Here is a 15,253-nt window from a genome sequence, read left to right on the forward strand (position 1 = left end):
TAATCTTGTTTATAACGTTTTCTCTTTTTGATGCTTGCCTGGCTCTCTGTTACTTGATTGTGGTGCAGTTTCAAGTATCTTTTAACTTGTAATGAAATAAACAAGGTGACTGTAAAAAGAAATAAAAGGGGGTAGCTTACCATAGACTTTTACAAGAACTGTTGCTGATTTCTTTCCTGATTGATTCTCAGCCTCAATGACATATTTTCCAGCATCATACCGGTTAACTTTGTCCACAACCAAGAGTGTATAGCTGTCGGTGGTGTCAATGATAGCCCGATTTGCTAGGTCAACACCCGCTTTACTCCACATAATTATTGGTGCTGGTCTGCCAGACACTGAGACCATTAGACGTAAAGAGCCACCAGCTCTGACAGTAACGGTCTTCTTTAGATCGTCAGCAAGCTCAAGAGCAGGTATTTCTGTGAAAGGGAGGAGAAACCAAATATGAACTTCTGTTTGAATATTCTAAACAGGTGTGTAAATAGAAATCTATGAATGCTTTATAAAGGTGATGTTACCTAGTCTTTCCACAGGTTCTATTTCAGCTGGAGACTCGCTGTATTCACTTATGCCATTTATGTTGGTAGCAGCCACTCTAAAGCGGTATTTCTGGCTTGGTCTAAGACCAGTCACAGTGAATTCAGGATTCCTTATGGTGGCTGTGGTATGGACCCTGTACCATTGATCAGTGCCTTCTTCTTTCATTTCAAGAATGTAGCCCAGTATATCAACTCCACCATCGTATGTGGGCTTTGTCCAAGCTAAGCTTATGCTTGTCCTAGTAGTATCTACAACTCTTGGAGGTGAAGGAGGTGCAGGAGTATCTTTGAAAAAGAACAAATTATTATTATTATTATTATTATTATTATTATTATTATTATTATTATTATTATTATTTCTTGCTTTTTTTCTTGAAGGTATAAGTTTAATTTTGATTGCAAAAAGCTTGATACTGGCATAATTAACAGTCTTTCTATTCCTGAACTAGTAGACTATGGATGGACATCTCATCTGTTTAGAAATTCAGACCATTCAGACCATATGAACATTTCCTCTTTATTCTCTCTTTAAAGGTAAATCAACTCAAATTTATGCATACTAGTTCTACAACATAACAACCTATCTATAAGATTTTGTGAAATACTTCCTCAGCATTTTTGGAAATAATGAAATAAATTAAATATTTAAAGGCCTGATATGTTTCAATTCTCTTTGACCTCTAACCTAAAATATAATACAGTAGTACCCCTAGATACGAGCATAATTCGTTCCAGAAGGGAGCTTGTATCTCGAGCAAACTCGTATCTGGAACAAATTGCTTTAGACTTTGTTTTTCCCCTCTGAGATAACCAAAAGCAAGGATTCTTGCGCCACCTAGTGGACGCTCGGCTCGTATCCCGAATTTGAGCTCGGAACTTGAACAGAAATGTCTCTCCCCTCCTGGCTCGTATCTTGAAATACTCACATGTGGAGCAGCTCGTATCTAGAGGTACTACTGTATAAGTCTTCAGAAAACAAAATGCCAGAGTTATTAGTATATCTAGTATGGGGAAACATTCTATGATGGAAATACATAGTCATATCATAAGTGCAATATAATCTATTGACACGGCTGTCCCTACCATAAAAGGAATTACCTATCTCAATTGTACTGTACCAGCGGTACTTATGATATTTAATGCTTAAAGTCAAATTTTTTGCTTTTAATTTTTGTTTTGTTAAAAAAAATAGAGTTTTCTGATTTAAATGGGGTATTAATTTCTGACAGAACATTGACTGTTGAAAATTATTTCATATCTAATTAATCTGGATGCCCATCTATGTCCACAATGAGAATTGAGTTTTGCAAGATTTCACTAAATTACATAAGCATATGTAATTACCAAAGCATAAATGACCCTGAGGACTTTGACACAAGATATCAGATAAAGGTCATAAATAACAAACGAACGAACAAATAAATTATTCATCTGAGATTCAAAATTATTTTTTTAAAAAACCTATTGACCATTTCATAACCATGACTAAGAAACAACTTATATCACTTGATTTGAAATTGACTGTAAAGATATTAGTTTTGAGAACTTACAAGATGGTTCTTTGCACAAAATATATTGAGAAGCTTCACTGGGCTCACTATTTCCAGCAGCATTTACAGCGGTAATACGGAATTGATATTCACTGCTTTCCATGAGACCAGTGACTTTCAACCTGGTGTCATAAATGGTGTAGTCTTTGTTTACTCGGGTCCACCGTAGACTTCTCTTTTCTCGTTTATCGACCAGATAAGTGCTTATTTCACTACCGCCATCGGATTCTGGTTTCAACCACTGAATAATGATGTGCTCTTTGCCAGCACCCACTGATTCCGGCATCCCAGGAGGTGACGGAATAGCTGAAATGGTTTTTTTTTAAAGAAAAAAAAATTAGATATCTTTTACACATATATCCAGGATTATTTTTTTAACTGAACTAAGGAGGCACTTACTAAATGAATTTCTAGCAATGACTGTTTCCGATTCCAGTGGAACTCCAGGTCCATACTTATTGACCGCTCTTACACGGAATATGTATTCATTATTCTTGATAAGTCTCGTAGCAACGCATGAGTGTGTTGCACATTCGGCATTAACAATAACCCAGTGCAGCCTGCTAGTCTCACGTCTCTCGACAATGTAGTGAGTGATTTCTGCCCCTCCATCTTCTTGAGGAGCATTCCAAGCCAAGGTACATTTCTCCTCTGTCACTCTGCTAACGGTGATCTTGCCAGCACAAGGACCAGGAGAATCTGTAGACCCAAAAACAACCCCAAAAAGGAATTGGTGCAATGATATAAAATTGGGTTGAAAATAAATAGTTTGTTCTCTCAGAAATGATGAATCGTGACATACTCACCAAGTACTTTGACCGAAACAGAAACCTGTTTTGTTCCGCTAGCGTTTTTAACAGTTAATGTGTATTTTCCAGTATCACTTCTGTCACAGAACTTAATGATTGCGACAGCATGCTTGCTGGTATATTGCAAAGAGATCTTCTCACATAAATCCAACTCCTTCTCGCCTTTAGACCAAAACACTTTGGGTTCTGGCTTTCCACCAATCGATGCCTCAAGAACAAGATCAGATCCAGCCCTAACAGTTACAACATCTCCTTGTAATTTGGCATCCAGCTCAGCTTTGGGTGGTGCTATTAAAAAAAACAACCCCAAGATGAATAAACTTTCAACATAAATTTATTTTAAAAGTGACAGATTTAACATAATTTAAATATTTATTAAGAAAAAAGTCTTACAATATTCATCTTTGCAGGTGACAGAACCTGTTGTTTCGGAGCCTTTGCTAATTACACCAGCTGCATTCTTTGCTAATACACGGAATTCATATTCCTCTCCCTCACCGAGGGCTGTCACAGTAAAGAAGTTTTCTGAAACAATGGTGTAATTGCATTTCAACCAGCGTCCATCTCCAGTCGCATGGTAGGGCTTGCGTTCGACAATATAGCCAACAATTTTGCTTCCACCGTCATAAAGTGGAGCAGTCCAGCTCAATGAAACTGAAGACCGAGTGACATCTGTCACTTCTGGTCTACCTGGTGGATCTGAAAAAGAACATTACAGTTGACATGTGTTTTTTTTTAAAAAAGATTCTCTTAAATAAAAATTGGAATTACAGTGTTCCCTCGATTTTCGCGGGGGATGCATTCCGAGACCGCCCGTGAAAGTCGAATTTCCACAAAGTAGAGATGCGGAAGTAAATACACTATTTTTGGCTATGAACAGTGTCACAAGCCTTCCCTTAACACTTTAAACCCCTAAATTACAATTTCCCATTCCCTTAGCAACCATTTAGATTATTACTCACCATGTTTATTTATTAAAGTTTATTTTTTTAAAACATTATTAAAGGTGGACGAAAGTGTGGTGATGACACATGACATCATCGGGCAGGAAAAACCGTGGTATAGGGGAAAAACCCGCAAAGTATTTTTTAATTAATATTTTTGAAAAACCATGGTATAGGCTTTTCGCGAAGTTCGAACCCGCAAAAATCAAGGGAAACACTGTATACTTTTTCTGCATTATACGTACCAACTGGATTTTGGGCCACTATTGGCCTAGAAGCTTCACTGGCTTTGCTTACTCCAGCAGCATTTAATGCGTATGTTCTGAATTGGTACTCCAAACCTTCTACAAGTCCAGTGATTTTGTAGTCACATTCAAAGCATGGAGTTTTGTTTTCCTTTACCCAAAGGATTGTGTTGCGTTCTTTCTTTTCAATCCAGTATCCCACAACTTTGCTGCCGCCGTCATGGTATGGCTCCTCCCATCTGATGGACATGGCATTGGCCGAAACAAAATAGACCTCAGGTCTTGTGGGAGGACTTGGGGGGACTAATAAAAGAAAGAGAGAAGTGTTAAATACTTGGATTCTTTTTCAAGCAAAACTGGAACTAATGTATATACATTCATTAGGATAACGATTCCTTACCAAATGGATGCTCAGCCACAACTGGAACTGATTCAACAGGCTTGCTGACACCAAATCGGTTTTCAGAACTGACACGGAAAGTATATTCCATATATTTAGTGAGATGAGTAACTTTGATCTGTGTACGCTTGACGCTGGAGTTAATGAGCTGCCAGGCTGTTGTGCCAGATTCGCGTTTTTCAACAATGTAGTTAGTAATATCAGTGCCGCCATCATCTTCAGGTTCCTTCCAGGACAAGACGCAGGATTCCGCTGTCACTGATGATATTTCTATGGGGCGTGTAACCGGACCTGGCCTTCCAATAACCATAACTGTGACAGTGAATGTTTTCACACCAGCCGTGTTCTCAAGAGTCAAATAATATTTGCCAGAGTCACCTCTCATGCTGTCCTTAACAATCATTGTAGTTCTATCTTTGGTTGTCTTGATGGTCATTCTATCAGTTTCCTTGAGTCTCATTTCCTCAAGTTTCCAAGTTACTTTTGGAATAGGACGTCCACTAATTGGTATATCAATTGTGAAGGAGCTTCCAGCTTTGCAAGTTATAAGTTGCTTAGTTATTCCACTAAGATCTGCTGTTGGTTCAATCTGTGGCTCTTTAATAATGACAGAGGAGAAAGCTTCTCTTGGCTGACTGTAGCCAGCATCGTTCTTTGCTCTGACCCTAAATTCATATTCGTTGTTCTCAATAAGACCTTCTACTGTAAAAGTAAGCTGCTTCGTTTGACCTGCTTCACGCCAAACCTCAGTTCCTTTCTGTTTCATCTCTAGTAGATAACTAGTGATACGGCTGCCACCGTCGTGATCAGGTTTAAGCCAAGCAAGTACCACAGATGACCTAGTGGTATCAACAATATCTAATCTCTTAGGTGGAGCAGGTTCTTCAGTGGCCACCACTGGCTCTGCCATTTCACATGGTTCTCCCACTCCATATTCATTTTGTGCTGCGACACGGTAAAAATAGGGCACTCCTTCTGCAAGATCAGTGACTTTAGCTATTTGACGGGTGCATTTTTCATTAACAACCTGCCAGCTGCGGCGACTTGCTTCTCGCTTCTCCACAACATAATGATGGATACGTGCACCTCCATCCAAAATTGGAGCATCCCACATTAAAGTGATGGAGCCTCTAGTCACATCCTTAAATGTAATAGGACCTGGTGGCCCGGGAGTATCTAGCACTTTCACTGTGAAAGCAATAGACTTGCTACCACTGTTGTTTTCTACAGTAAACACATATTTTCCGGCATCTGTTCTATTGCAATTCTCTACCGTTAATGTACTGAATGAATCTGTTGTGTGAATGTTAGCACGTAAGTTGAGATCAGAATCCGCTTTAGACCATGTAGCAATAGGAACAGGTCTGCCCTTGAAGGCAATAAAGAGACGGATATTTGTCCCTGCTCGGACTATGTGAGTCTGCTTGAAGCTAGCATCAATATCAAGTTCAGGGGAAGAAAGCCTATCCACGGTTTGTACAGAAGCAGCAACTTCACAGCTTTCTCCTCTGCCTGCGGTATTTACAGCACTGACTCGGAACTTATAATGCACATTTGGTTCTAAGTCAACCACAGTATACTTAGTAGCGATCAAAGTCTCAGCATTGACTTTATGCCAATCTCCCAAATCAGCTTTGCACATTTCAATGATGTAGCCAATAATTTCCAAGCCGCCATCAAAAACTGGTGTGGTCCATTCTAAAGTGACACTCGTTTTTGATGTATCTATCACTTTGACCACAGTAGGAGGACCTGGTGGATGAACTGGGTCTCTGCATTTAATCAGCCTTGACACGGCACTAGGTGGGCCCACACCAGCCTTGTTTTCTGCCATAACCTGGAACTCATATTCATTGCCCTGAGTTAGCCCGGTGACTCTATATCTTGTCTCGGAAATGGGTCTCTTGCTAGATATTTTGACCCAGAGAATGCTCTTCTTTTCTCTTCTTTCCAAAATATATTGATCGATATCGCTTCCACCATCTGATTTTGGCCTTGTCCATGTCAGAGTGATGCTGTTCCCTGTTACATTGCTAGGTTCTGGAGTCCCTGGTGCATCAGGAACAGCTGTGGAATGAAAATAGAAGATTAGAGAAGGCTTTGGAGAAGGCTAACTGGCACACACACACATAATTTTTCTATTGATAATGAACTTACTGTAATGTGCCTGTGCTACAAAAGGATCAGATTCCAGAGGTCTGCCGACCCCAAACTTGTTAGCTGCAGAGATTCGGAACTGGTATTCATTGCCTTTTATTAATCTAAGTGCTGTGTAACTGCAGGCTTCACAGTGGTCTTCAATTAGCGCCCAGGAAACTCTGCTGGTTTCACGTTTTTCAATTACATAATGAGTAATGGCTGCACAGCCGTCATTAGCCGGAGGCTCCCACCACAGTGTTGCCTTCTCTTCAGTAATATTGGTGAAGCGTATTGGGCCTCCTATTTTCCCTGGAGTATCTGTAACACAACATGCAGTTGTTTAAGTGGTGCTGCATTTAGTAGAGGATAAAGAAAATTGATCAAGTTTGAGACAAATAAATTTAGTGAAAGAATGCCAAATTACCTTGGACTCTTATGGTTATGTCTTCTTGTTTGGTGCCTGATGAATTTTTGGCTTCCACCCTATATATTCCACGATGGTCTCGAGAAGCATCTCTAACAAATATGGTACTATAGCCAATAGCGGTGGTTATTTCAACACCCAATCGCTTGTCAATCTCTTCTCCATCCTTAAACCAGGTCACTTGAGGCACTGGCCGCCCTGTGATAAGGGCCTTAAGTCTTATGCTTTCACCTGCTTTGACTGTAAGACCTTCAAAATGCTCCGCACCGAATTCAATATTTGGCGCAACTAGAAAAGAAAAAGAAGTAAAGTAACCTTTACAATGTATTTTCACAATATGTCGCAATACATCTTCCCCAGAATAAGAGCAGTTTTAACTGCATTAATTCCTTTCTATGAACTTGAAATCTGTTACAGGTAATCCTTGACTTACAACTGCAATTGAACCCCAAATTTCTGTGGTCAAGCAAGAAAGATGTTGAATGGGTTTTGCCCCATTTTGCAGCCTTCCTTGCCACCTTACCTAACAGCCTGCAGTTGTTAAGTGAATCACTGCAGTTCTTAAGTTAGTTACATAGTTGTTAAGTGAATCTGGCTTCCCCATTGACTTTGCTTGTCAGAAGGTCACAAAAGGGGATCCCATGATCCAGGAACACTAGAACTGTCATAAATACATGTCAATTGCCAAGTGTCTGAATTTTGACCACGTGATCATGGGGATGCTGCAATGGTCATAGGTGTGAAAGCTATTATAGATCACCTTTTTCAGTGCTGTTATAACTTCAAATGGTCACTAAACGAATGGTGGTAAGTTGAAGACTACCCTGTTTCCACCCAAATAAGGCACCCCCTGATAATAAGTCCAAGCGGGCTTTTGAGTGCATGGCAATAAGGCCAAGCACTTATTTTAGGGTCCAAAAAACTATAAGACAGGGTCTTATTTTGGGGAAAACATGGAGCTTATAATAAAAATGCATAGCACGGGGCAACTATTTTGCAGAGTTAAACCCAAACCTTTCATACTGATTCATTCTGACTGAGAAAATCTAACATGCTCACAAACTTTTAAAAATGATTGGAGTGCCATATAATGGAATAAGTATAACCACTTACGATAACTACTACCACTTATTGCTACTAAGTAAGACTTACTAGCATCATCTCGAGTCATGATATAGCCTGAAGACTGAGAAGGAGGGCTAATAGTCCCAACAGCATTTCTTGCAAGGATTCGGAATTCGTATCGGTCTCCTGGGTTAAGTCCTGTAACCGTGTATTGGCATTCACTGACATCAATAAAATTGCATCTGACCCAACGGTCTTCAGGTCCTTGCCGTCTCTCAACACTATAACCCACAATCTTGCTGCCTCCATCACGCATGGGTTCAGTCCATTTGAGAGTAATTGTCTCCCTTGTCACATCAATGTAATCAGGAGTGCCAGGTGGATCTGAATGAAAATAAAATGCATTCACAGTAATCAGCAAAACAATTCCAACAGACTAGGAACATAGGCATTTGATACTATGTTCAATCACTTACCAACTGGGGAAACAGCTAGATGGAGTTTGCTTGGATCACTAGCAGGGCTTATTCCAGCAGAGTTTTCTGCATATACACGGAACTGATAGTCCAAGCCATCCATTAGACCAGTAATTCTGTATTCTCTACTAGATATTGATGAAATATTTACTTTCTGCCACAGGATGCTATTTCTTTCTTTCTTCTCCACGTGATACCCAGTAATTTCTGCACCTCCATCATAAAGGGGAGCATCCCAAGAGATAGTCATTCCATCAGCTGTTATATTGTAAACAATGGGCTTTCCTGGTGAACCTGGTGGCTTAAACTGGTGTTTAGCTATCACCTCTATTGAGTTCAGTGGTGGGCTTACCCCGTATCTATTTTCTGCACGGATTCTGAACTGATATTCTGCATCTTTTATGAGGTTTGGAACTTTGAAGGTTGTCCTTGCTACACTAGAGCAGACCATTTTCCAATTGGTTTGTGAAGTTTCTCGCTTCTCCACGCTGTAGCCTGTAATGTCTGCTCCTCCGTCATCTTCAGGAGGATTCCACGAAAGAACCATACTGTCTGATTTGATTTCATCTAGCTTGATTGGTCCTTTGGGCTTAGAAGGTGGGCCAAGTGTGATAATTGTAAAGGGGAATGACTTTCTGTGGACAACATTATCAAGAATTAAAGTGTATTTGCCACCATTTTCTTTCTTCACGTTCTTAATGCTTAATGTTATTTTGTTTTCCGTTTTCTTGAAGCGAACCAGTTCGCTTTCCTTAAGAGGCATATTGTCTTTTAGCCAGCTCATGCTTGGTATAGGCTTTCCCTTGTAGGGCAATTCAAGATGGACATTGTAACCTATCCTCACTGCTATTTGTCCTCCAGGAATATCAGAAAGATCTGCTTCAGGTGTTATTACGTAATCTTTTACTGTAATTGGCCCAATTGTAACACCATCGCTTCTTCCTTTTTCATTCTTAGCTGACACTCTGAAATCCATAACAGAAAGCTCCTTAAGTTTTTCCACTTCAAATTCACATGCCTTGCTTATGCCTGCATATGACCATTCTGTCTCATCCTTTGATCTTTTTTCAATAACATACTCGGAGATGATACTACCACCATCAAACTCAGGTTTGGTCCACTGTAAGATGACAGAGGTCTTGGTTGAATCTTTCATGGCTAAATCCCTCACAGGTCCAGGTACTTCTGCAGCTTTCACTGGCTCCAAAGTTTCACATGGTTCACCTAATCCGTTTTCATTTTCGGCAAGAACACGGTAGAAGTAGGGAATCTTCTCTGACAAGTCACTTATCTTAAAGGATGTATTAGAGCACTTTGCTGTAACGGAAGACCAAGCTCTCTTTGTGGCATCTCTTTTTTCAATGACATAATTTGTAACTTCAGAGCCACCATTTATGAGTGGTGGTTCCCATACCAAAGTCACGGTTCCACGAGAAACATTTTTGAGGTGCAATCTCTGGCATGCAGATGGAGTGTCGAGCACTTTGACGTTCACAAAGGAGGTTTTGGCTTTTCCAACTCCATTTTCAATTGTAAGGGTGTATTTTCCTGTGTCATTGCGAGTGACTTGAGGAATGCTAAGAAGAGTAGATGATTCTGTGTTCTGGATGGTGTATCTTTCATCAACACTAAGATTTTTGTCACCCTTTCTCCATACAACAGTTGGAGGTGGCCTTCCCTTGAACGGGATCATTATTTGCACGTCTTGACCTGCTTTAGCTACAATGGAGGTCTTGAGAGCCACATCCAAATCAATTTCTGGCTCTTCTGCAAAAGACAAAACAAAACGATATCAAATTGTTAACATGGGAAAAATCCAAAAATGCAACAAAAAATGTGAAAAGAATAAAGGAAAAAGATTAAAATTTCATACCAAGAATGTCTTTAGCTTGTACAGGTTCTGTCATTTCAATAGGTTCACCTTGCCCGGCATAATTTATAGCAGCTACACGGAAGTAGTAATTGATTCCTGGCTGAAGTTGAGAAACAACATATTCTGTGGTTCTCACTTCTCCTCTTGCACTCACTACAGACCATTCTTCTTCATCACCTTCTCTCTTTTCTATAGCATAGCTGGTAATTGCACTTCCTCCATCATAAACTGGCTTAGTCCAGTTAAGTGTGATAGATGTCTTGGTAGTATCCACAACCTTCAGCTTAACAGGGGCACCAGGCTTTTCTATAAAACAAATGAAATATCACATGAAACTTCAAAGTATTAGCTATCTAACAGCAAAACATGAGTGAGGCCTGCCTCCACCTTTTGGCCTTCCAGAAGGGGCATTAAAACTGACTCTGCCGATTGGCTTGGCGTCCTTGTTGAGGTGCTGTACACTATACTGTAGGTGTCTGATGGACTAATAATTCAAGGTGTTGGTTATGACCTATAAAGCCCTCCATGGCACCAGTCCAGATTATCTCAGGGACCGCCTTCTGCTGCATGAATCCCAGCAACCAGTTAGGTCCCACAGAGTGGGCCTTCTCCAGGTCCCGTCAACTAAACAATGTCGTTTGGCGGGGCCCAGGGGAAGAGCCTTCTCTGTGGCGGCCCCGGCCCTCTGGAACCAACTCCCCCCGGAGATTAGAATTTTCCCCACCCTCCTTGCCTTTCGTAAGCTCCTTAAAACCCACCTCTGCTGTCAGGTGTGGGGGAACTGAGATACTCTTTCCCCCTAGGCCTTTACAATTTATGCATGGTATGTTTGTTTGTAGGTATGATTGGTTTTAAAATAAGGGTTTTTTAGTTGTAGTAGTATTGGATTTACATTCTGTTTTTATTATTGTTGTTAGCCGCCCTGAGTCTACGGAGAGGGGCGGCATACAAATCCAATAAATAAATAAATAATAGGAAATATGTCACCATCATACAATCCTTGCTTAGGGTTTCCTAGTTTTTGAATCTTATTGAAAGGCACGAAAGGAGCCTCCACAAAGATTACATTATTTTGGGCAATTGGATGTCCCCTGAGCAACAGTGTTGTCAGCAGCAAAACCTTTCAATCTAGAAGCATGCCGTGGTTAGCTTTGTAACGTGCTTCTGCCGTGAATACAATAGACCTAAGCTTATTAATTTTAATATTTCAATACTGTACTTGCGATTTTACTGATAAACTGTCTGGGGTTTACAATTTGCGGCATGAAATGGATGGCAACATAAATTAAATGAAGCAACACATAAACCCATTTCCTTGTTTTCTATCATGCCATTTCAAGTACTTTGATTTTTGGTTCCTTTTTAACTTTGCTGCCATTCACGTGCCTACTTACCAATAGGATCTGCTGCTTTGAAAAAGTCAGATGCTTCAGAGAAGGGACCTTGGCCAGCTGCATTCACAGCAGAGACTCTGAACTGGTATTCACTGTTTTCGGTTAGTCCTGTCACTTTCTGTCTGGTGTCCCGAATGGTTTCTTTAACGACTCTGAACCAGCTTAGGCTTTTCTTATCGCGCTTTTCAAGATAATATCCATTTATTTCACTACCGCCATCCACAGTAGGCCTGGTCCAGGTTACAGTCATTGACTGTTTGGTTATCAGGTTGGCCTCTGGTACACCAGGTTGTCCAGGAGTAACTGTATTTTATTGAGAGGGGAAAAAACCCCCAATCACATTAGACCAACATAATCAATTAGCAAATACATATATAAAGAATAAATTTATTAACATCTTTCTTACCAAATCTATTTTTCGCTACAACGCTCTCAGATTCCAGTGGATCTCCAACACCAAACTTGTTCACCGCTCGTATACGGAAAACGTATTCGTTTCCTTTTATGACTTTCGTGGTAGTGACATTGCATTCTTCTTGTTTTTCTGAGACCATGGACCACACCACACGGCTTGTTTCACGTTTTTCAACAACGTAATGTGTCACTTTGGCACCTCCATCATCAGCTGGTGGTTCCCACTGAAGAGAAATCTTTTCAGCTGTGACTGTTTTAAAGTGAACAGGCCCACCTGGAGGTCCTGGTTTATCTGTTGAGGAAACGATTATCTATTAATATACAAAAATAACCCTGGCTAGAGGAATTTAAAAGAACAATGAAGTGTAATACTCTTCAAAGCATACCAAGTATTTGTACTTTAACGGTAGCAGATGCTGAACCCATGGCATTCTTTAATTTCAGTTCATAGCTTCCACTATTGATACGAGTTGCATCCTTGATCAGTACAGAGGCAAATTCGGTGGTATTTTCAATAGATATCTGGGCACTTGTTTGTACTTCTTTGCCATTTCTAAACCATTCTATTGATGGTATGGGTTTTCCCGAAATCCCAAGTTTGAGCTTAACTGCAGTGCCAGCTTTATATTTGACCACTTCTGTATATTCTGGTGGCACATCTATTTCAGGTGCACCTTAATAAGAGATAAATAGAATAAGAAGCCATTAAGACACTTTACATAGAAACATAGAAGACTGACGGCAGAAAAAGACCTCATGGTCCATCTAGTCTGCCCTTATACTATTTCCTGTATTTTATCTTACAATGGAGCTATGTTTATCCCAGGCATGTTTAAATTCAGTTACTGTGGATTTACCAACCACGTCTGCTGGAAGTTTGTTCCAAGGATCTACTACTCATTCAGTAAAATAATATTTTCTCATGTTGCCTTTGATCTTTCCCCCAACTAACTTCAGATTTACATGCTAAAAGGCTCACAAAAGAACAACTCAGTAAGAATAAATACGCCATTCGACTAAAATTCTGCACCATCTGATACCAGAAAGAAAATCAAATATACTGTAAGTCTACACGATGCTATTGTATAAAGAACTCAAGAATTCAGCTGCATAGTTTTGTCGGTGATGATCACTCAAATCCTATAAATAAAAACAAGATTTTTTTTTGTTTAACACATTTCTTACCATATGTGTCAATGCAAGTGACAGGTCCTAAAACATCTGATGGGTTACTAATGGAACCTGCAGCATTCTTAGCAAAGACACGGAATTCATATTGAGAGCTTTGAGTCAATCCTGATACAGTAAACAGGGTCTCTATGACATTGGTAAAGCTGGCCTTTGCCCATCTTCCATTCGGAAAATCACGTTTCTCCACGATGTAGCCAGTGATTTTGCTACCACCATCAAAAGCAGGTTGTGTCCAAGAAAGGCTGACAAATGTCTTGGAAATATCTGTGACTCGGAGGTTTCTTGGTGGTTCTGCAATTTGGAAAACAATTGCATTTGTAATTTAACATTTGTATAAGTACCCAACGCTAACTGACCAAGAATGTTTTGCACAAAAGTCAACATGAGAAATGTGATGCTGTATTCCTGAATACATACCACATGCATCAATTGCAAGAACTGCATCAGATGGGTGACTTGGTTTTCCAATGCCTGCTGCATTTTCAGCGCAAACTCTGAATTCGTAAATTAGTCCAGCAGTAATGGTAGAGACCTTGAAGTGAGTTGTGCGTATAATCATTTTATTCACTTTCTTCCATAAAATGCTGTTCCTGTCCTTCATTTCCAGATGGTAACCAATGACTGGACTGCCTCCATTAGAAACAGGCTCATGCCATCCAACAGTGATGTTGTCTCGGGTAACATGAGTGATCCATGGTGTTGAAGGTGGCCCAGGTATAGCTGAATAAATAGGAGAGACAAATTAGCAAAGTATGTGCCTATGTCTGAAAAATTCATACAACCAGAACCAAAACCCGGAAGTACTTACTGTAAGGCAGTTTTACAACAACACACGGTGAATCAAGGTGATCACTAATGCCGAAGCGATTTTCTGCTTTGATACGGAACTGATACTCTTCTCCGGTGGTTAACTTCATGACCTTAATCATATTTCTAGCAACTGTTGCAGACACCTCAGACCACACTGCAGTGCTTGTTTCTCTTTTCAGCACAATGTAGTTTGTGACTTGGCTTCCGCCATCGTAATGTGGAGGCTCCCATTTCAGGGTGACTCCTTCTTCAGTGATGTCGCTCACCACAACAGGACCGACTGGGGGACCTGGCCTATCCAGGACAACAATTTTGATGAAGGATTTTGTTGTTCCGCTGGAGTTTGCAGCTGTGATGTCATATTTACCAGCATCGGTAGCCACACTTTCCTTAAGGTTAATAATTACACACTCTGCAGTGGTTTCTGTATTAAACCTCATGGTTGGCTTGAGAGGAATGCCATCTCTGGATAAAGACACCTTTGGCAAGGGTTTTCCCAAAATTGGAATCTCGACCTTTAGATTTGAACCAGCTCTCACATAAACTGTATGGTTGGGGAAACCTTTCATATCCACTTCAGGTGATTCTGTAAAATGCAATAATGGCACATTATAAATATCACAAATGCCAATGATTCCATTAAATCCAGACAACGTTATTCTCAGTAATGGAATACATACCCAGTTTTTCTTTAACCGTGACAGGAAGAAGAAGCTCTCTAGGATCACTGAGACCAGCTTCGTTTTCAGCAAATACTCTGAAGAAATAATCCATGTTCTCTCTGAGACCTTGGACAATGTGATGGGTCGTCTTGACTACAGCACACTTGACCCATTTCTGCTGCCCTTTCTCTAAGGCTTCAACAAGGTAGCCAACAATTCTGCTTCCACCATCATGCTCGGGTTTTAGCCATACAAGACATACACTGTCTTTGGTAATGCTCGATACTCCTAGTTTTTCTGGTGGGCTTGGTTTTT

The 15,253-nt window shown here is 40.3% G+C and overlaps 1 protein-coding gene across 1 annotated transcript in view; it reads right to left on the reverse strand.

Annotated features, from left to right (window-relative positions):
• The window catches only part of LOC139169288 (titin-like), a 329,115-nt gene that overhangs the window by 18,148 nt on the left and 295,714 nt on the right, over positions 1-15,253 (reverse strand). Inside the window, exons 159-178 of the mRNA XM_070755280.1 lie at positions 14,957-15,253; positions 14,275-14,862; positions 13,884-14,186; positions 13,461-13,757; positions 12,662-12,949; positions 12,268-12,567; positions 11,862-12,164; positions 10,468-10,773; positions 8,595-10,361; positions 8,206-8,502; positions 7,054-7,341; positions 6,648-6,947; positions 4,491-6,557; positions 4,091-4,393; positions 3,295-3,600; positions 2,899-3,189; positions 2,492-2,791; positions 2,093-2,398; positions 522-827; positions 141-422 (exon numbers count right to left, since the gene is read on the reverse strand). Of these exons, the coding sequence (XP_070611381.1) occupies positions 141-422; positions 522-827; positions 2,093-2,398; positions 2,492-2,791; positions 2,899-3,189; positions 3,295-3,600; positions 4,091-4,393; positions 4,491-6,557; positions 6,648-6,947; positions 7,054-7,341; positions 8,206-8,502; positions 8,595-10,361; positions 10,468-10,773; positions 11,862-12,164; positions 12,268-12,567; positions 12,662-12,949; positions 13,461-13,757; positions 13,884-14,186; positions 14,275-14,862; positions 14,957-15,253 (9,495 nt within the window). The remainder of the gene's footprint in view (positions 1-140; positions 423-521; positions 828-2,092; positions 2,399-2,491; positions 2,792-2,898; positions 3,190-3,294; positions 3,601-4,090; positions 4,394-4,490; positions 6,558-6,647; positions 6,948-7,053; positions 7,342-8,205; positions 8,503-8,594; positions 10,362-10,467; positions 10,774-11,861; positions 12,165-12,267; positions 12,568-12,661; positions 12,950-13,460; positions 13,758-13,883; positions 14,187-14,274; positions 14,863-14,956) is intronic.

Source organism: Erythrolamprus reginae, chromosome 1 (assembly GCF_031021105.1).
Source record: "Erythrolamprus reginae isolate rEryReg1 chromosome 1, rEryReg1.hap1, whole genome shotgun sequence".
NCBI lineage: Eukaryota > Metazoa > Chordata > Lepidosauria > Squamata > Dipsadidae > Erythrolamprus > Erythrolamprus reginae.